The sequence below is a fragment of the Thamnophis elegans genome, chromosome 5 (assembly GCF_009769535.1).
Source record: "Thamnophis elegans isolate rThaEle1 chromosome 5, rThaEle1.pri, whole genome shotgun sequence".
Classification (NCBI taxonomy): Eukaryota; Metazoa; Chordata; class Lepidosauria; order Squamata; family Colubridae; genus Thamnophis; species Thamnophis elegans.
This window is the reverse complement of record NC_045545.1, coordinates 98691291-98714637: the sequence shown is the minus strand read 5'-3', so window position 1 is coordinate 98714637 and position 23347 is coordinate 98691291. Positions and strand designations below refer to the sequence as shown.

The window sequence follows — 23347 nt, the reverse complement described above, 5'->3', positions numbered from 1 at the left end:
AATGGTTTTGCTTAATGCTCACTTAGCCGAAATTGCCTTATTTTGAATTTACGTTGAAATTCATTTTGAGTAGATTCAGCTTGTTGAACAAACAAGCAGCTCTTTTGAATTTTTCCATGCATGTTAAATCCCATCACCCTTGAGCTGAAGAGGGAGATCTTTGTTATGTAGAATAGACTGACCCCCGGGCCTTTTAATGGCCCATTGACAAAGGTGGGGGCTATTAAGAGCGGGTCTGCTTCCTGCCTAAAAACATGTTTCTCCATTTCTGATCCAGGAAAATGATAATATTCTGCCTTTTTCAATATTTCCCAGGAATATTTCATTATTTCTAGGAGAGGGGTGGGTTTTTAACTTCCTACAGGAGTAAAAGGAACTCTCTCTCTCTCTCTCTCTCTCTCTCTCTCTCTCTCTCTCTCTCTCTCTCTCTCTCTCTCTCTCTCTCTCTCCCCCTCCCTCCTTCCCTCTCTTTTCTCTTCCTCCCTCTCTCCCTCCCTTCCTTCCTCCCTCCCTCTCTCTCTCTCTCAAGAATTCTCCCACTCCCCAATTCTTTCCTGTCCTGAATAGCTTGGTGTCATCTATGACTTGGGCATTACACACCAAAACATTTTTTCCCCTTGTGCCATCACTCTGTCAACACCTAATTCCCACAGCACTGTCTTATTCCCAAGGATAGTTACCCCTGTAGTAGGGCTGTGTTACTGTTATCTTCTCATCCTTACTACTACTTTCTCTGATTGTCCCTGTATCATCATGGTTATTATTAGAATCAGAATAGAGTTGGAACACACCTTGGAGGTCTTCTAGTCCAGCCCTTCTCAAGCCCTACTCTACACCATTTCAGACAAGTGATTCCCCAGTCACTTCTTCTTGAAAACATCCAGTGATGAAACATATACAACATCTGGGGGCAACTTCTGTTCCACTGGTTGATTGCTCTCACTGTTAGGAAGTTTCTCCTTCGTTCCAGGTTGCTACTCTCCTTGATTAGTTTCCATCCGTTGCTTCTCTTCCTGCCTTCGGGTGCTTTGGAGAATAGGTTGACCCCCTCCTCTTTTCTGTGGCAGCCCCTCAAATATTGGAAGATGCTATCATTTGTCCCCTAGTCCTCCTTTTCATTAAACTAAGAGAACAGAATAACAAAGAGTTGGAAGGGACCTTGGAGGTCTTCTAGTCCATCCCAAATTCCAAACAAATGGCTGTCCAAACTCCTCTCAAAAATCTCCAGGGATGAAGCACCCACAACTTCTAGAGGCAAGCAGTTCCACTGGTTAATTGCCCACACTGTTAGGAAGTTTCTCCTTCATTCCAAGTTGCTTCTCTCCTTGATTAATTTCCATCCTTTGTTTCTTGTCTTGCCCTCCGGTGCTTTGGAAAATAAATTAACTCACTCTTCTTTGTGGCAGCCCCTCAAATAATGAAATATTGCTACCATATCCCTCCTAGACTAGTCAAACCCAAATCCTGCAACCGTTCTTCATATGTGTTAAGTCTCCAGGCCCTTAATCATCTTTGTTGCTCTTCTTTGCACTTTTCCCAAAGTCTGAAATGCGTTTGACTATTAGCAATTTGGCTGTTGGTTCGAGCTCCGATCTTTGTTGCAAACTGTTTTGTCACCCACTATTGGAGGAGAAATCATCATTACATTTTGAGTTGGGTTCTTGTCAACTCAAAACGCACTGATGAGGTCTCCAAAAATGGCGGTGAAATGTTTGCAACCATATTGCCCAGCTCGGAACTCAAACCAACAGCCTCTCAGCATCATTTTTTAGGAATGTGAGCAAAACTGGATGCAGTATTTCAGGTGCAGAATTACTCTTGTTTTTTGCATGTAACACAGAGATCTTATGTACCGGAAACTACTTCCTTGTGTGTCTAACCTCACTTGGCCAATATTCTATATTCAATACGCAGCGCCCTTCTCAAATCCCTGCCTCCAGCCCCTCTCAAACCCCTAAAATGGACCGGAGGAGGCCCTTTTAAAGCTGCAAATCACAGATGGGGAAAGAGACCTCATTCCACCGAAATTGCATCCTTTCCACCCACTGAAGAAAAAAGTGGATGTTAGTAAAGGTCTCATAACGCAAATTTAGGAAGGATAGGATTGGGCAATGCTGTCCCCTAAGCAAGAGATAAACACCTTGTCAGCCCAGTATTCATGAACTGGAATAGGGCTTAGTAACTAAGTCAGCCAATGAGGGCTGTTTGGAAACTGAAACAGTGTTTGCTGTGTGAGCCACGAGACAGCTAGGAGCCAGGGCACGGCTTAGCTCTGGAGCTCTGAGTCTGTGCTGAGCTCAAAAAAGGCCAGTCTGCTACTCTGAACTGAAACTGTTCTCTTCCTCTGCCTGTGTTTGCTTCTAATTGCTACCATGTTGGGAAAAACCTGTTTTGGGTATTGTATACTTATTTCATGTGTTATATGTAAAGAGAAAATAATGAATCCTGTGTGTGCTTTCTGGATGTGATTGCTGCAACAAACTCTGACACAGCTATGACAACTTTACGAGGTGTGGAACTTCAACTGCCAGAATTCCCGAGCCAGCCGCTGACTCGGGAATTCTGGGAGTTGATGTCCCACACCTCGTAAAGTTGCCAGTTTTAGTCACGCTTTAACCTCATCGATCTTCAAAAGTGGTTGCACAACCCACCCCTCTGTATCTGCTGGGCTGTTTACGAATGCAACCCCCCCCCCCATGCCAAAATAAAAACAACGGGCCATGCTCTGTTATAGAAGAACACTGACTTTAATTAAACCGTGATAAATGTTTAAGGCAAACGCGTGTCAAAACCGTTTCCTCTCCAGTACTAAGAAGACCAAAGGGGGAAAAAAGTGAGGGGTTCCTCCCCCCCCCGCCCCCCACTCACTAAGGCTCACTTGCAGCCGTCCTTTTGGGGGGGGGGTCGAGCTTCAGTCCCGTGAAGCTCTTTTTAAAAAAAAAAAGAGGAAGGAAAGAAAGAAAAAAAGATAAGTTTTATTTTTTTTTAAAAAAAGAGTATATAAAAAAGCACATTTTGACGTTAGAAAAGTATTTTAAAAAAAACATAGCACCAACGTAAGAGGCCCTTTGAACATCCTGGAAATGACATTTCTGAAATGTTCCCCCTTAAAAATGCCGTAAAAGGGCGCTACATTTTGGGGACGCAAGAATTATTTATTTTTAATATTGTCTTGAAAACCAGAAGGGTTCCAATAGAAAATCCTGCCGGAGACTATAAACGTGGAAGATTTGCTACACTCTTCAAAGGGGGGTGAAAGAGAAGAGGCAAGGAGAAGGCACATCAAATGGCTAGTTACAAGCACCCACGCTTTCACCCCCATGCCCTGAACAGCCCCCCAAGTTGGGGGGGGGCTGCAGAATTCCCCCTTGACCTCGTGCCATGCAAACTTCATTCATGGGATTCAGTTCACAAACCAGCAGACACGCCTAAGATATAATACAGTAATGATTGTCTCACATTCCGGAGGTTATCGCCCACCGCACGCACACGGATTCACAAAAACACACTTCCACCCAATTCGGGCAGGGATTTCGGTGGCTCAGAAACGCGACACACTGAAAGGAATCTCTCCCTTCTGAAATTCCTGGCCTCCGTTTTGAGTGGCACTTGATCGTCCCTGAGACCCGGTCATTCCTATCGGAGTAGGATCCATTGGGATCCCTGCAGCCGCAGGAGGATTGCCAGCAGGCATTGGGCAAAGGGAAGACTGGCAAAAGAGGCGGGCAGAGAGCAAGTCGTGGGCAATCCTCTTGGCACAGAACTGACGAGAGCTAGATGCCTTTTGCACGCTCCCCATTGAGGCAACACCGTCTGGAACTGCGTCGTCAGATAATGCGGAGTGGCATTCCTTTGGCAACCTCAAATACTGACAAGGAAAAGAGAGGAGACACACACACACACACACACACCCAACAGTGCCCATTTGCCCGCAGGGGAAAAAATGTTACCAAACTGGAGCAGTGGACAATATTCCCAATTTCCTCTGCGGCCAACTTAAGAAAAAGTTTCCTTAACAGATCGAACCTCTGCAATCCAAAGGCTTGTGGTTCCCCGAGGAACTTTAGCAATCTTGACATCCAAGCCAAGCCCCTTCTGCCCCCCCCCCCTTAATCTCAGATGGCAAGTTGGAAGCTGGTTCAAGAACAACACGGGCACCCTTGTTTCTGCCCATGTGTCAAAAGAGGGTTTGCGTCATCCGGAGAGAAAAAATAATAATCTGTTTTTTTTTTTTGGACAGAGAACAAAAAGGATTGCAACTTGTCTCCTGCAACGATTTTCCTGGTTTTGGTTCATACAAACACCGGGAAGTCTGGAGTAAGGCATCAAGTGAGGCTCAGCTACCTGCCCACCGAGGCGAACGTGGGAACGCCGATTGCCAAAATCATGGCAAAGTTTCGGATTAGGAAACGAGCAAGCAGAAAGACCCTTCAAAATCTCCAGTGCCTTTATCCCCCTCCCCCAGGGAATGGCTTCCATCCCACCCAAGCCTTATCCTGGTCTATTGAAATCACGGTTCGAAGAACGGACAGCCAAGGAAAACAATCAAACAGATTAAAAATAGCAGCATTGGTGAGGATTGAAGTCCATGATGGAGGGTCTCCAAGCACGGAAAGGCAGCTAGAGGGTTGAGAATCTCGTAGCAGCTTTGAAACCGCGGTAAACATTTGCAGATTGTCTTTTTTTCGGGTGGGGGGGAATGTGGTGGGTTTCTGCTGGGAATTTCCCTGCCTCTGAAAGGACCATGGTGGTGCAAATGCTCTTCGCAAAACTCTTTTTAAAAATAAGAAACACCCAGCGAATATTGAAATGGGTCGAAGAAGCGTTCTTTGCACTCAAAATACTCCCCCAGTGCACTATTCTCTGCATTTAAAGGCATTGTGTAATTTTAAAAGTATAACAGCGTATGGCACGGTTCATTTTTTTTATCTCCCCCCCCCCCGCCACCCCCATTTTGGCTCCTTGTAGTAGGATTATCTCCTGCTTTGCATCCAGCCCCAAATTCCTCTCTAGGAATTTTTTCCTCTCTAGGAATTTTCACATCCGGCTGCAAAATGGCTGTATAAAAGTCTATTCCCCACCCCCCCACCCCCCAAGTTTTACGTTCTTTAAAACAAAAGTTGAAAAAGAAAAAAAAATGTTCCTATTTTCTCTCCCCACACACACCCCAGTGCGAACAGCGGGAGAGAAACCCAAGTCAAACTGGCTCATTGCTACAGAAGGACGGGGCACTTTGGAATTGCATCCTACAGTTTCCCCGTTTTCAAGTTTTCGCTTTGGTGCTGGCGGCTGGTGGGAAAAGGACTCTTCGTTCGAGGAGCCGCCGTTTCCCCATCCACTCACGACGAGGGGGGGGGGATGCTACCTCTCTGCAGCTCCCCCAAAATCTGTGTTGGTTTTGCGGTGTTTTGGTTTGGGGTTTTTTTGGCACAACGGGAACGCAAAAAGTCTGGCGAACTTGGAAGAAAGTCGTGGATGGAAAGAATTTTTTTCTGCGGAGAAGGTCTCCTTCACGGGGAGGGGGCCTCTCGGCTCTTCTCCTTCCACCCGGGAGACCGCAGGGCCCCCTACGGCCTAATCGCAGGAGAAATAATCCTTCAGGGGGGCAAAGAGATGGCGGATGACGGGGACGCTCCAGGATCTCCCAAGCAGCTTCTGACGTGCCAGGCGACCCATGTTGGACACGTCGGTGTAGTGGAGGGGGAAGCCAAAGATCCTGTGGGGAGAACAGACCATTAGCCCCACTGTCCAATCTCCGAGGAGAGGGTCAGGACCCCTCTCCCCACAAAAAGAGGGGGGCTCTCTTTTCACCTCCCCCACAGTTGGCCCAAAAGACTAATACAGCTAGTCTTCGTCTTACAACCAAATTTTCTGTTGCTAAACAAGGCGGCCATTAAATGAATCGTGCCCAATTTTCCCCTCTTCTTCCCCTGCATGTCAGGCCTGCGGCCTTCTTTTCTTTTGGGTCTTTGCCCTGCCACACTTTCTATTCTTCTACTAGGCATTTTCTACGGTGGGAAAATGGGATTGTATGGAGTTAGATGAGATGTAGCCATAACAACATTCTTTCTAGAAAGCCAAGGTCATCCTTTGTCTCTGCACCTCTGCACATGACCGGAACTGGATGGGTGGAAGCTGCCAGGGTGGCAGTGGGAGATTGGACCATGGGATGGACTTGTGGGTGTGGGGGCAAGAATTTGAACTTTCAACTGGGGGTAGGGGGAACAGGAAGCTTTCAGATTCAGGTTTTCCCAGATGGGCCAATATGACTCTCTTCATAAAGGATTTGAGGAATCCTTTGCCTCAGTCTCTGATTTACTTTTGGATGCTATTTGGAACCCTGACATCACAGTTGTGACATCACTGCAGTCATTAAGTGAATCATGCACTCGCTAAAAAGAGAATCCGGCTTCTCTCATTGACGTTGCTTGTCCGAAACCGGCTGGGAAGGAGTTGGGCTCCTTTTTATAATCTTTCTTGGAATAGTTGTTAAGTGAATCAATGCAGTTGCTCAAGTTAGGAACACGGTTGTTAAGTGAATCTGGCTTGAACTTGCCTTGTCAGGCGGTCGCAAAAGGGATCACGTGACTCTGGGGTGCTGCAACGGTCGTTAAGTGTGAAAAATGGTCATCATTCACTTTTTCCATTGCCGTTATGGTCACTAAAGTGTTGTAACTCGAAGACTATCTGTCATTCCTAGTGCTTATAATTGCCTTTAACGAATTCCCAATATTGCCTTTAACCAACGGTCATAAGTGTGAAAAATAGGCATAAGTCACTGTTTTCAACACGGTTGCAACTTGCAACACCCCAATCAAGAGCTACCAAACAAGTTAAAAGTAAACAACAGCCCAAGTGAGGAATTGCCCTGTTTCCCCCCCAAATAAGACCTCCACGGATAATGAGTGAGTGCATGCGCTAAAATAATCCCTCCCCGAAAATATTGCAACACAGCAGCAGCCATGAGGTGACGACGCTCACTGCCTTCTCCTGCACCTCAAAAATAATAAGACCTCCCCGAAAATAAGGCCAAGCGTTTATTTTGGGAGTCAAAAAAATAAGACCCTATCTATCTATCTATCTATCTATCCATCCATCCATCCATCCATCCATCTATCTATCTCTCCCCCTCTCTCCTCTATCTATCTATCTATCTATCTATCTATCTATCTATCTATCTATCTATCTATCTATCTATCTATCTATCTCTCCCCCTCTCTCCTCTATCTCTCTATCTATCTATCATCTATCATCTATTATCTATCTCTCCCCCTCTCTCCTCTATCTATCTCTCTCTCTCTCTCTCTATCTCTCTATCTATCATCTATTATCTATCTCTCACTCTCATCTATCTATCTATCTATCTATCTATCTATCTATCTATCTATCTATCTATCATCTATCTATCTCTCCCCCTCTCTCCTCTATCTCTCTATCTATCTATCATCTATCATCTATTATCTATCTCTCCCCCTCTCTCCTCTATCTATCTCTCTCTCTCTCTCTCTATCTCTCTATCTATCATCTATTATCTATCTCTCACTCTCCTCTATCTATCTATCTATCTATCTAGCTAGCTAGCTAGCTAGCTAGCTAGTAGCTATCTAGACAGACAGACACTAGTAGATATAAAGACATGGCTAGATGGATGGATGATAGAACACGGTATCTGTCTATCCATCCATCCATCCCTCCATCTATGTCTTTATATTTACTGGTATCTACCTAGCTACCTACCCTGTTTCCCTGAAAAATAAGACCTCCCTGGATAATAAGCCCAATCTGGCTTTTGAGCGCATGTGCTAAAATAAGCCCTGCCCAAAAAATAATCCCTCCCGAAAACATTGCAATACAGCAGCAGCCATGGGGTGACCACGCTCACCCCCTCTGCACTTCAAAAATAATAAGACCTCCCTGAAAATAAGGCCAAGTGCTTATTTCGGGGATCAAAAGAAAATAAGACACTGTCTTATTTTGGGAGAAACATGGTACCAAGACATCTCCCACCAATACTAACAGGCAACACAGTACTGATGATGTTACGTAGTAAGGTCACGAAATGTCTGTAGGAAAACCACCCAGCTCAGAGCAACAGAGACCCCAGAATTTTACGGCTGTGTTATGTTTCAAGGGGATTCCTGCTTTTTTGGCATTTCATGCTGGGAAATGGGAGCATTACTCACAGTCACAGGGAAATGGGTTACCCCTCTGCAGGCTGTAAAAACAACACCAAGAAAAATCGCCAAGGAGATTCCCAAACATCTCAAAAACACGAAAGAGGGAAACAAGAGCCGAAGGACGTTTTACAAGACTAGAAAATGATCAGAAGATTTGCAAAATTGGGAGACTCTTCAAACCTGGGTCCCCAAATAGGTTGGAAGAGTCTGTATGAGAACATGTGAACCCCAATGTATCTGAGCAATGGGTTTGGGGAAAACTCTTTATGGGCGTCCGCAGTTTGTAGAATCAATGCAGAATAATTGATTCATCCTCTTTGCCAAGTACGAGGCACAGACGCGACTCGACTTTATGACGGTCATTGAGCCAGCAAGATCACCCAGGAGGACCTGATTTCCCGACCATTTTGTGCAAGGTTGTTAAGTGGATGCAAGTGGTCATAAAACAAGCACTGCTGTCGTTAAGCACACCTTGGCGGGGGAATTCTGGGAGTTGAAGCCCTCTTAAAGCTGCCCTAGAGTCTTCCCTATGGGAGCCATCCCAGGACTGGCGCGTTTCCCCACCCCTTCCTCCCTCCTCCCCGTCACGAGTTCCCTCGCCCTGCCCACTCCTCACTTTTCCAACTCGGTGCACCATAAATCGTCATCCTTCCCGTTCATGGAGACGGGCAGCGTCTTGCTCCTACCCTGCCGGATGGAGTTGCTTTTCGTCGTGATGGTCCGGATCTTCTTCATCTGCAGAAGGAAAGCAGAGATGAATTCGCGGGTTGGGGTGGTGGGGGAGGCGGGAGATTCCCGCGCGACCAAGGATGTCGGCTCAGGTAGAATTCCATTTTTTCTTTTTTTGCATTTTAAATTTTATTCATCTGGGGCAATTTAAGCATTGACAACTTACTTTTCTTTTCTTTTTTAAATGCAAATAGCATCCAGCCCAGGCGATGTGAATTCTATTTAGCCAAGATTTCCTAATAGATTTATAAACCTATTAGGATTATAAATGCCCTCTCGAATGTTGATGTTGATTTTATTTATATGCTGCCCTTTTCCCCCGAAGGGGACTCAGGGCGGCTCACAACTCAACCGGGGAAGGGGGATACAAACAAGAATTTAAAACGACATAAACAACAATGCATGATTAAAACACAACAGTCATGCCAATTCGAGACGGGGGCAACAGCTCTTTAGCCCCAGGCCTGTCGGAACAGCCAGGTTTTAAGGGCTTTGCGGAAGGCCTGGAGGGTGGTGAGGGTTCGAATCTCCACAGGGAGGGTCGGAGCAGCCACAGAGAAGGCTCTCCTCCGGGTAGTCGCCAGTAGACACTGGCCGGCGGATGGAATTCGGAGGAAGCCTAATCTGTGGGATCTAATCGGTCTATTGGAGGTAATTGGCAGAATGAAAACACACACAAAAGCTTGTAGCAGTGGTTTCTGAGTAACAGGTAAGCAACGGGAGCATTGTCAGCGCAGGGAGCATTCCTAATTTGGGGGGGGGGGCTGCTGGTTTTTCTTCGTGGCCACCTGGAACGGTCCTAAGTATGGGAAATGGTCCCAAGTCGCTTTTTCAAAGTTCGAAGTTTCAAAGTTTAATGAATTTATATGCCGCCCAATCCCGAAGGACTCCTGGCGGCTTACATAAAAACAACTCTAAAAAGAATACTAAAAAAAAAATTTAAAATAGAGAGAAAAAGCAAGTTAAAAGACACATCATGCACTCAACCTTTCAGTGTCCTTGTAACTTCAAACGGTCACTAAACAGACCGTTGTAAGTCTAGGACTGCCTCTTCCTTTCTCCTTTGGCCATCAGGGTGACCGAGGACACTGGGCTGGGAAAAAGGGAGGGGCAAAACACACACACACACAGACACTTTGCAATCACAACTTCCCGATGAAGCTGGCATGCACGAACGGGAATTCTTCTGCACCCTCCTTTATCCCAGGCGAGAATAATGGGGGGGATAATCGGGGTTACCTTCGCCCTCCGACTGTACTCCAGGCAATCCTGAAGCTCCAGCTTGTCTACCTTGGAGGGCACCACGGGCCTGGGAAGAGAAAAGATGCATTGATTCATGTTTACGTTTTATATATGTACGTGTGTGTGTGTGTGTGTATGTGTATTTGTGTGTATGTGTATATGTATTTTGTGTGTGTGTATGTATGTATGTATGTGTGTGTATGTATGTATGTGCGTATATGTATGTGTGTATGTGTATGTGTATGTGTATGTGTATGTGTATGTATGTATGTATGTATGTATGTATGTATATATATATATATATATATATATATATATATATATATATATATATATATATATATATATATATATAGTTGTTCGGGTTTTCTCCCGCGTAGAATTGGAAATGTCTTGGCGACGTTTCGATGAAGTCTCATTCGTCATCTTCAGGCTGCTTCAGACTACTTCAGGTTTGGTGTTTCCAGGTGTTTCCACTACTTCAGGTTTGGTGTTTCTCCTGGAAACACCAAACCTGAAGTAGTCTGAAGCAGCCTGAAGATGACGAATGAGACTTCGTCGAAATGTCGCCAAGACATCTCCAATTCTACGCGGGAGAAAACCCGAACAACTAGAGACCTACATACTAACACCCGCGAAAACCTCAGAAAATATATATATATAAAAAAGTGGAGACTTTATTTATTTATCAGCATAAATATAACAAATGTAACAAAAAGGCAACAGTAAAAAATATTGGGTTTCTGTCTGGATGGTCTCTTGTGACGAGCCGAAGACAGAGAGTGGAAGTGTGACCTTCCTCCCATATTTGGGCATACCAGGGGTTGTGACTTTAAATATATATATATAATAGAGCACAGGTTCGATTCCCAACATAGGGTATGGCTAGCTGATGAGAGCTAAATAGCTTGAAATAGATCTATACTAGTCTCCCTTTATTTATTTATCAGCATAAATATAACACACACACATATATATATATATATATATATATATATATATATATATATATATACACACAAACACACACACACATACATATATATATATCAATCAATCTGTGGACAGTGTGGCACCCAGGTGTCATACATTCTGGTACAAATAAAGCTAATAAAATTAATTGTAATTACATTCAATCAAATTAAATAATAATAATAATAATCTCATTTATTATATATGGATGATTTGAAACTCTATGGAAAGTCTCACAGGCCTTCTTGCATGGGTGGGTGTGTAAACCACTGGGAAATCTACTTCCCACCTCGCTTTGTAGGGTGCAGGGAACGCTCCACGGGAAATCATGTCAAAAATACACATGCAATGAGAAAGCACAGAAGGAGAGAGAGAGGGAGAGAAAGAGGGGGGGAGAGACAGAGGAAGGAAGAAACAGAGGGAGAGCATGGGAGAGAAAGGGAGAGAAAGGGGGAGAGTGGGAGGGAGACAGAGAGGGAGAGAAAGGGGGGGAGGTGAGGGAGGAAGACAGAGGGGGAGAAAGGAGATGGAGAGAAAGAGAGAAGGGGAGGGAGATACAGAGGGAGAGAAAGAGAGGGGGGATAGAGAAGAGAGACGTAGAGGGAGAGAGTGGGAGGGAGACAGAGGGAGAGAAAGAGAGAGAGAGGAGAAACAGAGAGGGAGAGAAAGAAAGGGGGGAAAGAGACATAGAGGGAGAGAGTGGGAGGGAGACAGAGGGAGAGAAAGAGGGGAGGAGAGAGAGGGAGGGAGAGGAAGACAGAGAGGGAGAGCGGAGACACAGAGATGGAGAGAAAGAGAAGAGAAAGAGAGGGAGAGACACAGAGGGAGGGAAAGAGAGGGGGAGAGGGAGGGAGACAGAGAGAAAGGAGATGGAGAGAAAGAGAGAAGGTGGAGGGAGACAGAGAGGGAGGGAGACAGAGAGGGAAAACAGGGATGGAGAGAAAGAGAAGAGAAAGAGAGTGAGAGACACAGGAGAGAAAGAGGGGGAGAGGAGAGAGATGTAGAGGGAGAGTGGGAGGGAGACAGAGAGGGAGAGAAAGAGGGGAGGAGAGAGAGGGAGGGAGAGGAAGACAGAGAGGGAGAGCGGAGACACAGAGATGGAGAGAAAGAGAAGAGAAAGAGAGGGAGAGACACAGAGGGAGGGAAAGAGAGGGGGAGAGGGAGGGAGACAGAGAGAAAGGAGATGGAGAGAAAGAGAGAAGGTGGAGGGAGACAGAGAGGGAGGGAGACAGAGAGGGAAAACAGGGATGGAGAGAAAGAGAAGAGAAAGAGAGTGAGAGACACAGGAGAGAAAGAGGGGGAGAGGAGAGAGATGTAGAGGGAGAGTGGGAGGGAGACAGAGAGGGAGAGAAAGAGGGGAGGAGAGAGAGGGAGGGAGAGGAAGACAGAGAGGGAGAGCGGAGACACAGAGATGGAGAGAAAGAGAAGAGAAAGAGAGGGAGAGACACAGAGGGAGGGAAAGAGAGGGGGAGAGGGAGGGAGACAGAGAGAAAGGAGATGGAGAGAAAGAGAGAAGGTGGAGGGAGACAGAGAGGGAGAGAGGGGAAACAGGGATGGAGAGAAAGAGAAGAGAAAGAGAGCGAGAGACACAGGAGAGAAAGAGGGGGAGAGGAGAGAGATGTAGAGGGAGAGTGGGAGGGAAACAGAGAGGGAGAGAAAGAGGGGAGGGAGGGAGAAAGGAGATGGAGAGAAAGAGAGAAGGTGGAGGGAGACAGAAAGAGAGAGAGAGGAAAAACAGAGGGAGAGAAAGAAAGGGGGGAAGAGAGAGACGGAGAGGGAGAGAGTGGGTGGGAGACGGAGAGGGGGAGAAAGAGAGGAGGAGAGAGAGGGAGGGAGAGGAAGACAGAAAGGGAGAGAGGAGACACAGAGATGGAGAGAATGAGGGGAGGAGAGAGAGGGAGGGAAACAGAGGGAGAGAAAGAGGAGAGAGAGAGAGAGAGAGGGAGACAGAAGGGAGAGAGTATATTACATCTGTTTCCTGAAAATCCTCACAGGCTTTCTTGGGGGGGGGGGGGGGGTAACCACTTGCACAAAAACAAAAACGACAAAGGAAGACACATACACACACAAACATGCACCCCCCTGCTGCCTGGGGGAAGTAGTAAACAAGGGAGTGTAAGTGTGCAAATCCCCAGGTGGGCACCGTCTTCCCTGAAAGGGTCCCTCCTCTCTCTCTCGCTCTCCAATTCACAAGTGTGCAGGTAGTCCTCGACTTACAACCGCCCGCTTAGTGACCGTTCAAACTTAAAATGGCAGGGAACCACTGCTGCATCCTGGGGGGGTCACCTGATCCAAATTCAGACGCTTGGCCACTGGCATGGACGTAGGACGGGTTGCAACATCCCGGGGATTCCCCCTTTGCGTCGTTCTGACAAGCCAAGAAACTGGGGAATCCGGATTCGCTTAGCAACCATCTCACAAACTAAACAATTTCAGTGAGTCATTTAACAACGGTGGCGAGAAAAGTCATAAAACGGGGCCAAAACTCACAACAAAAAGTTTTGCCTGGGAACATAAACTTTGGGCTCATATTTTGGTCGTAAGTCGAGGACTGCCTGCACAACGTACGCCCCACCCTTTCCGATCTGCTGTGGGGGACCCGAGTTGCAAATCAGGAAGCCTTGACGTTACTAATGTAAATGCCCCTGTATTTTGGGTTCTTTCATTTGTTTTTATCATGTCTATTTGTTTCTATCATGTCATCTCCACTGCAGGAGGGCCGAATGTCAGCCTCTTTGATGCTTTCTTGCTCTATAGACTGCCATAGTAACAGGGAGAGGAGAAGATTGGCTTTTGGGAGGGGAAGCCTGGGTAAACGAAAAGGGAGGATTGTTCTCGTGGTCTCCTACACAGCTGAATGGACTTATGCCTAGTCGAGGTCAACCATCCTGGAATACCAGGTGGGCAAAAGCACCTGAAGACACGCCCCACATGACGCCATTTTGGGTTAGCGCCTTTTGCTTCAGATCTCGTTTTTCTTTCCTTGCTATCGTTTCAAACTCAGGAAAAGGGCCTCTTCTCTACAAACACGGAGTTGGGGATTTCCTTTCTTGGGCTCTGAAGCGAGGCACGCCCGACAGGAAGTTTCTTCACCCTGCGACGTCTCTGGCAGGCCAAGGCCTCGTTCGTGTCCCACTTCTCCCTCACCTGTTCATTCCTGGCAGGTTGCCCCAAAAATATCTGGCTCTGTGCGCAGCAGATACTTTAACTGCATCGATCATCACCGGGTTGCACTGCGGAGAAAAGAAAAGGGCGGTTTTAGCACTGATGAGGTTCCCTAGTTGGGTCGTGAAAGGTCTGCAAGAGAACTACTCGGCTCAGAGAGCACCACGGACCCCACAGTCCTCCTCCTCTTCCTCCTCTCTGCAAAATGAAATTTAAGGTGGACCAAAGGCAAGTTTTACACCTGGGCAGGGAAAAATCCAAGGTACCAGGACAGATTAGGCGAAAACCTGGCTCAAAAACCGTCACTGGGATCTTTTTGTTATTTTTTTTTATTATTTTTATTATTTTTTTATTTTATTTTTATCAATTTCATATATACATTCACAATTATATGATCTCATAACTGTTATTAATAATATGTATTTATAACAATTTTTTCCCCTACAGTTGATAATATACTTGAAGATTGCTTTCTTAACATCCCCTAGATCCATCTTATCTTACAACAATCCTACTTCTTCTTCCCTCCCTCCCTCTTTCCTTCCCTCGTTTCTTCTCTCCTACTCCCCTTCCTTCCCTCCTTCCTTCCCTCCCTCCTTCCCTCCTTCTCTCCTTCCTTCCCTCCCTCCTTTCTTTTCTCCTTCTCTCCTTCCTATCCCCCTTCCTTTCCTCCTTCCTTCCCCCCTTCCTTCTCTCCTACATTCCCTCCCTTCCCTCCTTTCATCTCTCCTTCCTTCCCTCCTTCCTTTCTTCTCTTTCTTCTCTCCTTCCTTCATCCCTTCCTTCCTCCTCTCCTTTCCCTTCTCTCCTTCCCCTTCCTCCCCTTTACCCTTCCCCCCTTCTTCCCATTCCTCCCCTCTTTCCTATTCTTACATTCCCTCCCATTCTTCCTCTGCTTTTCCCTTTCTCCTATTCCTCTCCTTTCTCCTCTCCTTCCTATCTTTCCTTCTACCCCGTCACTGGGATCTTGGAGTCTTAGTGGACGATCCCTTAAACAGGAGTCAGGCAAAAAAGCCAATACAATCCTTGGTTGCATAAACAGAGGCACAGAATCAAAATCAGGTGAAGGATTCCAGTATAGCTGCCTTCAGGATTTGGTGGGGCTGCCCCAAAGGAGAGAGAGGGGTCAACCTATTCTCCAAAACACCAGAAGAAGCAACAGGTGGAAACTAATCGTAGAGACAAGCAACCTGAAATGAAGGAGAAACTTCCTAACAGTGAGGACAATTAACCAGAGGAATGGTTTGCCTCCATAAGTTGTGGCTGCTCCAATACTGAAGGCTTTCAAGAAGAGACTGGGCAGTTACTGGTCTGAAATGGTCTAGGGCAGTGTTTCTCAACCTTGGCGACTTGAAGTCCTGTGGACTTCAACTCCCAGAATCCCCTAGCCAGCTGGATGGGGAATTCTGGGAGTTGAAGTCCACAGGATTTAAAGTCGCCAAGGTTGAGAAACACTGGTCTAGGGTGTCCTGTTTGAGCAGAGGGTTGGACTAGAAGACCTCCAAGGTCCCTTCCAGCTCTATTGTATTTTCTATTCCTATTCTATTCTTATTTCTATTCTGTTCTTATTTCTATTCTGTACTTATTTCTATTCTGTTCTTATTTCTATTCTGTTCTTATTTCTATTCTGTTCTTATTTCTATTCTATTCTAGTCTAATTTCTATTCTATTCTTTTCTATAATTTCTATTCTTATTCCTATTCTGTTCTTATTTCTATTTTATTCTAGTCTAATTTCTACTCTATTCTTTTCTATAATTTCTATTCTATTCTTATTTCTATCCTGTTCTTATTTCTATTCTATTCCAGTCTAATTTCTATTCTATTCTTTCTATTCTATGCTTATTTCTATTCTATTCTTTTCTATAATTTCTATTCTATTCTTATTTCAATTCTATTCTTTTCTATAATTTCTATTCTATTCTTATTTCTATTCTATTTTCTATTCTATTCTTATTTCTATTCTATTCTTATTTCTATTTGATTCTTATTTCAATTCTATTCTTTTTTATAATTTCTAGTCTATTCTTATTTCTATTCTATTCTAGTCTAATTTCTATTCTATTCTTTCTATTCTATTCTTATTTCAATTCTATTCTTTTCTATAATTTCTATTTTATTCTTATTTCTATTCTATTCTATTCTTATTTCTATTGGATTCTTATTTCTGATTCTTATTTCAATTCTATTCTTTTTTATAATTTCTATTCTATTCTTATTTCTATTCTAGTCTAATTTCTATTCTTTCTATTCCATTTTAATTTCTATTCTATTCTTTTCTATAATATCTATTCTACTCTTATTTCAATTCTATTCTTATTTCTATTCTATTCTTTCTATTCCATTCTTATTTCAATTCTATTCTTTTCTATAATTTCTATTCTATTCTTTCTATTTCTATTCTTATTTCAATTCTATTCTTTTCTATAATTTCTATTCCATTCTTATTTCTATTCTTATTTCTGTTCTATTCTATTCTATTCTTATTTGTTCTCTTCTAAGCCGCCTGGACCACAGCTCCCAAAATTGCCAGCTAACCCTGGTTTACACTAACCATCGTCTGACGTTCCCGTCTCAGGAAGACGCCTGCCGGCTGCACAGGACAAAGACTTCACAGCAGCCCCCAAAAGCCCCCCCCTCCCCCCGTTTTCTTGGTCTCCGACCCACCCAGGGCAGTTGTTTTTTTTTACCTCCAGGAAGCGGCAAATGTCCCTTTTGTCGTTGACCCGCATGGAGACCACATTTTCGAAGAGCCAGAAGAAGGGCCGGTCTTCTCCAACTTTGGGACGGGTGTAATTCAGGAGGTGGTAGAACTCGAAGAAGAGCCGGCCGGTCCCTTCTGTTGGCCAGAAGGGTCAAGAAAAGGGGGTGGGGGGTCAGAAGAAGAGCTCAGTGCCCCGGAATCCGATCCAAGCTCCCCACCCCCCCAAAAAAACCGGATCTCAAATCCCTCCGCTTACCATACAAACCTTTTCTGGCGGGGTTTACGATGGAGAGATCGTTACAGGGACTTCCGCCAATCACCAAATCGAAGGGACCCCATTTGTCGATCTGCAAGGGAGACCCTGGTTACAGCACGGCCTCCGTCCCCGCTTCCTTCTTTTTAAAAGCAACTAGTCCTCATGTTACAAAGGTAGCTGAGCGTGCGTTATCACGGCTGTAAGTCTTTGGGCTCTAAATTGTGGCCATGCCCCAAAACCGATTTTGGCGTGGGGGTATTGAATATAACCACTGGCCAGATTTAAGCGCACAGACAACACACCCCGGGGCCTCGAGTTTGACACTCTAGAAGGATGTAAATGACCAGCTGTCTGCAAGGAGTATAAACAGAGAACTGAAGGAGCTTCTCGGATGAGAGGCGAAACCTCTCCAAGAAGAAAAAGCCAGAAAGTCCAGCTGCCTCTTGAAAAAAACCACCTTTTGAGAGTGCTCGCTTCGGCAGCACATATACTAAAATTGGAACAATGCAGAGAAGATTAGCCTGACCCCTGCGCAATGACTAATATTCCCCCGGATGGATTCGTGATTCGGAAAATTCTAGATTGTGCAGAAATGGACAAATTAACATTAAGATTAAAGGACGAGGAAGAGTCTGAATACTACGAAATGTGGGACAACTGGTATAAATGGTTGCATAACAGCAATAAAGTTAATTCAGCCGAGAAACAATAGACAAATGTATAGAACTGTGAATGTATATAAATATAGAAGCAGGGCTGGGTTCCTGCCAGTTCTAAGCTCTTCTATAGAAGAGGTTCCACAAATCTACCATGCTGTTTAGAACCGGTTCCAGCTCCCTCCCACCACCCGCCCGTCCGCACATCAAGATGAAGAGCGAGAGGAGGAATTCTGGGAGTTGAAGTCCACAAGTCTTAAAGCTGTCAAGTTTGAACACCCCTGGGGTTTTTTTTCTAAAGGGTTAGGGGTGCAAGAAGGGTCTTGTAACTTGAGAGCTTTAAGACTTGCGTGCTTCAAATGCCAGAGTTCCTGAGCCAACATTTTGGTTGCTAAGCAAGAGCGTTGTTAAGTGAGTTTTACCACATTTTACACATTGGCCACTCCCACCCAGTCACATGGCCGGCAAGCCACTCCCACCCGGTCACATGGCCAGCAAGCCACTCCCACCCGGTCACATGGCCAGCAAGCCACTCCCACAAAGCAAGCCACACCTACAGGAGAGATTCTAAAAAAATTTGAAACCCACCACTGTATACAAGCGATATAAGATCGATGCATATAGGTACAATGACACAGCAATGTTAATGCGATGATTGAATGTTGTTAGAGATGTGGGCGGGGAAACAATAAAAATCTATTTAAAAAGAAAATAAAAGAAAAAAGCACCTTTGGGAAAACCAGGGCCTACATGGCTGAGAATCCCCATAGACGATTAGCCTGCTTGTGACTATGAAGGGATGCTAGGCTGCTGCCTCCTTTGACTCCCACCACTAACTAACCCTCCAATAAATGGCCTTCCTTGAGGCATTTTCCTCTTGAACGCCGGATTCCTTACGTGTCTCTTGGTGATGTTCCGGACATCATGCACGTATCGGATGTTTCCTTCATGACGCACAGTGCCCACCGAGATGGAGTCCTCGCAGATCTCCGAAGCGATGTATTTCTCCACCTGGATGCCCAGATCCCGCAGAACCAGGTAGCCTAGGAAGGCAGAAAGGTCAGGGGTGGAAAAAGGAGATCCTTTTGGGAGGGTTGGTGAGGAGCAGGCAGCCCGGGGAAAATCCACCTTGTGTCGCTGGGGGAAAAGGATGTGCAACCCTCACATTTCTCCTGGACACCCTGTAATATTTGTGCTTATAAAACAATAATATTTGTGCTTATAAAACAATAACATTTGTGCTTATAAAACAAAAGTGTTTTTTGTGTCACTTCTGTACTTTTCCCAGTACATAAGTGCACAGCTAGTCCTCGGTTTACAACCACAATGGAGCCCAGCATTTACATTGCTAAGCGAGATGGTCGTTAAATGAATTTTTGCCCCATTTTGCCTCCTTTCTTGCCCCTTTTTTGCTATGCGAATCTCTGCAGTGGTTAAGTTAGTCAGGCGGTCGTTAAGTGAATCTGGATTCCCCCATTGATTTTGCGGGTCAGAAGGTCGCGAAAGGGGAGCACGTCATCCCCCCCGGGACACCGTGACCGCCGTAAATGCGAGTGGGTTGCCAAGCGCCTGGATTTTGATCACGTGAAAAACGGTCATAAGTCGGTTTTTTTCCCGTGCCGCTGTAACTTTAAACAGTCACTAAATGAACTGTTGTAAGTCGAGGACTACCTGTAGATTGGAAGGAGATATACGGCTAGTCCTCGACTTACGACAACTGAGGCCCCAAATTTCCACAGCTAACAAGACAGCTTTAAGTGAGGTTTGTCCTGTTTTACGACTTTTCTTTGCACCGCTGTTAAAATGAATCACTGCCGTTGTTACGGTAATCACTGCCGTTGCTAAGCAAATCTGTCTCCCCCATTGACTTTTGATCGTCAGAAGGTCGCAAAAGGGGATCGCGTGACCCCACGTCATAAATGTGAGTCAGTTGCCAAGGATTTGGATCAGGTGACACACACACCCCTGGGGACACTGGAACGGTCGTAAGTGTAAAACATTCATAACCCCCTTTTTTTCAATGCCGTTGTGACTTTGAACGGTCACTGAACAAACCGTCGTAAGCCGAGGACTACTCAAACACGCCAAGTGGAATGGTTGCCAATAAAAAGGAGGGAGTTACAGGAAGGGAAAAAACATCTTTGATGATAAAAGGACGAAGAAGAAGAGATAGAAAGCTTTAAAGAAGGAAACGGATTCTCCCCAACTTTGTGCCAAGACGGAAACTTTGGGGAGGAAGAAAATGGTGGTAGAAATTACGGTGGGACTTTTGACAAGTTTCCCCACAGCGGCTTGACGTGGTAGAGCCACACAGTTCTCCCTGCTTTACAACGCTCCCAGTTTTCCTGAAGGCATCGCTGCTAAGGGGATTTGTCTATTTAGCCTGTGGCAAAAAAACGTTAAAAAGGCACATCGCGACCACTTTCTCCATGAGCAGAGAGGAAATTCTTTCCTCTCTTCCCACACAATGGAGTGTGGAATTCCTGCAAGGGAACCAGGCATTTGTTAAGTGAGCTTTTGCCCCCCGTTTTACAACTTTCCTTGCCCCAGTTGTTAAGTGAATCGCTGCCGTTATATAGTGGATACGTGACTCAATCAGAATAGAGCTGGAAGGGACCTTGGAGGTCTTCTAGTCCAACCCCGTGCTCAAGCCATCAATCAGAATAGAGTTGGAAGGGACCTTGGAGGTCTTCTAGTCCAACCCCCTGCTCAATCCATCAATCAATCAGAATAGAGCTGGAAGGGACCTTAGAGGTCTTCTAGTCCAACCCCCTGCTCAATCCATCAATCAGAATAGAGTTGGAAGGGACCTTGGAGGTCTTCTAGTCCAACCCCCTGCTCAATCCATCAATCAGAATAGAGTTGGAAGGGACCTTGGAGGTCTTCTAGTCCAACCCCTTGCTCAATCAATCCATCAATCAGAATAGAGCTGGAAGGGACCTTAGAGGTCTTCTAGTCCAACCCCCTGCTCAATCCATCAATCAGAATAGAGCTGGGAGGGACCTTGGAGGTCTTCTAGTCCAACCCCCTGCTCAATCCATCAATCAGAATAGAGCTGGAAGGGACCTTGGAGGTCTTCTAGTCCACCCCCCTGCTCAATTAATCAATCAATCCATCAATCAATCAGAATAGAGCTGGAAGGGACCTTGGAGGTCTTCTAGTCCAACCCCCTGCTCAATCCATCAATCAGAATAGAGTTGGAAGGGACCTTGGAGGTCTTCTAGTCCAACCCCCTGCTCAATCCATCAATCAATCAGAATAGAGCTGGAAGGGACCTTGGAGGTCTTCTAGTCTAACCCCCTGCTCAATCAATCCATCAATCAATCAGAATAGAGCTGGAAGGGACCTTGGAGGTCCTCTAGTCCAACCCCTTGCTCAATCAATCCATCAATCAGAATAGAGCTGGAAGGGACCTTAGAGGTCTTCTAGTCCAACCCCCTGCTCAATCCATCAATCAGAATAGAGCTGGGAGGGACCTTGGAGGTCTTCTAGTCCACCCCCCTGCTCAATTAATCAATCAATCCATCAATCAATCAGAATAGAGCTGGAAGGGACCTTGGAGGTCTTCTAGTCCAACCCCCTGCTCAATCCATCAATCAGAATAGAGCTGGAAGGGACCTTGGAGGTCTTCTAGTCCAACCCCCTGCTCAATCCATCAATCAGAATAGAGCTGGAAGGGACCTTGGAGGTCTTAATCAATCAATCCATCAATCAATCAGAATAGAGCTGGAAGGGACCTTGGAGGTCTTCTAGTCCAACCCCCTGCTCAATCCATCAATCAATCAGAATAGAGCTGGGAGGGACCCTGGAGGGCATTAATACGTTACACCTGAGCAAGGACTCACCTGTAGCGATGCCGTCGAAGAGTGATAACACTCGGATGGCCTTCCGTTTTGCAGCTGGGATGGCAGGGTAGATTTTGGGTGCCTCCTATGATGGGGTGAGAGGACAAAAAAAAAGGGGGGGGCATGTGTGAGACCCACAAAAACTCACACCAGCAGCTGTTAGTGGGGTCAGTTTTGGCACCACCATCATGAGCCCCTCTCCCTCTCATAAGTCCGGAAAATTATTCATTTCCCTGCTCCGATTCGAGGAGGGAATATAATACGGGTAGTCCTCGCTTTACGGCCATAACCGAGTCTGGAATTTAGAAGACATTGCAGTCATTAAGCAAGACACCTAGGCAACCGTCAAACAGTCACAATCCCCACTGTCTCCCTGTTGAGGTCGTTAAGTGACTCGAAGCAGTCGTTAAGCAGACAGAGAGCAAAAGGACTACAGGTTGCAAAACTTGCAACCGCAACGGTGCCCAAAATGTAAGTTGCTAAGCGAGACAGGGGGTTTAGTGGGGTTTTGTCCCGTTTTGCAACCTTTCCTGGCCGCCTTTGTTAAGTGAATCACTGCAGTTGCGAAGTTAGTCACACGGTCATTAAGTGAATTTGCCTTCCCCCATTGACTTTGCTGGGCCAGAAGGTCGCAAAAGGAGATCATGTGGCCTTGGGACACAGCAACCGTCGTAACTATGAATCAGATGACAAGCGTCCCTGAATTTTGATCCTATGACCCCAGGGATGCTGCAACAGTCATACGTATGAAGCGGGGTCCCTGTTGTAACTTTGTATAAAATGAATGGCCAAATGAATGGCCGTAACTCAGGGGCCATCTGTACCTGCTGAAATGGTGGGGGGGGAGGCAGGCAGCTCCCCTCTTCAAAAGGAAAAGGCAGGCTGGACTGGAAAAATAAAGCTGCAAAACCCCAAATACACTTCCCGTGTTTTTGATTAAAAATAATAAAAAAATCAGGAAAATAAGTTTTCCCCAGCTTCGAGAGCCAAAAAGCTGCCGGATGGTTTAATTTTGTACAAATCTCTCCCAAAAACAGTGATTTCTTCTTAAGGTGGCTGGGTGAAGACCATCCCTTATGATTGACTGCGTAGATTTTTGTAACAGACCTAGAATAACAGAGTTGGGAAGGGACCTTGGAGGTCTTCTAGTCCAACCCCCTGCCTAGGCAGGAAACCCTATACCGTTTCAGACAAATGGCTACCCAGCATCTTCTTAAAGACTTCCAGTGTTGGGGCATTCACAACTTCTGGAGGGAACTTCTGTTCCACTGGTTAATTGTTCTTACTGTCAGGAAATTCCTCCTTAGTTCTAAGTTGCTTCTCTCCTTGATTAGTTTCCACCCATTGCTTCTTGTTCTGCCCTCAGGTGCCTTGGAGAATAGCTTGACTCCCTCTTCTTTGTGGCAACCCCTGAGATATTGGAAGACTGCTATCATGTCTCCTCTAGTCCTTCTTTTCATTAAACTAGACATACCCAGTTCCTGCAATTGTTCTTCATATGTTTTAGCCTCCAGTTCCCTAATCCTCTTTGTTGCTCTTCTCTGCACTCTTTCCAAAGTCTCCACATCTTTTTTACATCGTGGTGTCCAAAACCGGATGCAG

At 45.6% G+C, this 23347-nt stretch overlaps 1 protein-coding gene and 1 non-coding gene across 2 annotated transcripts in view; one reads left to right on the top strand and one right to left on the bottom strand.

Annotated features, from left to right (window-relative positions):
- Positions 1-5099: 5099 nt before the first annotated feature.
- DNMT3B (DNA methyltransferase 3 beta) overlaps positions 5100-23347 on the bottom strand; it is a 33977-nt gene continuing 15729 nt past the window's right edge. The window contains exons 13-20 of the mRNA XM_032217321.1: positions 21746-21830; positions 18798-18943; positions 17245-17335; positions 16975-17123; positions 14268-14353; positions 10146-10215; positions 8794-8912; positions 5100-5716 (exon numbers count right to left, since the gene is read on the bottom strand). Of these exons, the coding sequence (XP_032073212.1) occupies positions 5575-5716; positions 8794-8912; positions 10146-10215; positions 14268-14353; positions 16975-17123; positions 17245-17335; positions 18798-18943; positions 21746-21830 (888 nt within the window). The 3' untranslated portion in view covers positions 5100-5574. The remainder of the gene's footprint in view (positions 5717-8793; positions 8913-10145; positions 10216-14267; positions 14354-16974; positions 17124-17244; positions 17336-18797; positions 18944-21745; positions 21831-23347) is intronic.
- LOC116509824 lies at positions 17711-17815 on the top strand. Its single transcript, XR_004255546.1, has one exon. It is a non-coding gene; the product is annotated as a U6 spliceosomal RNA (small nuclear RNA).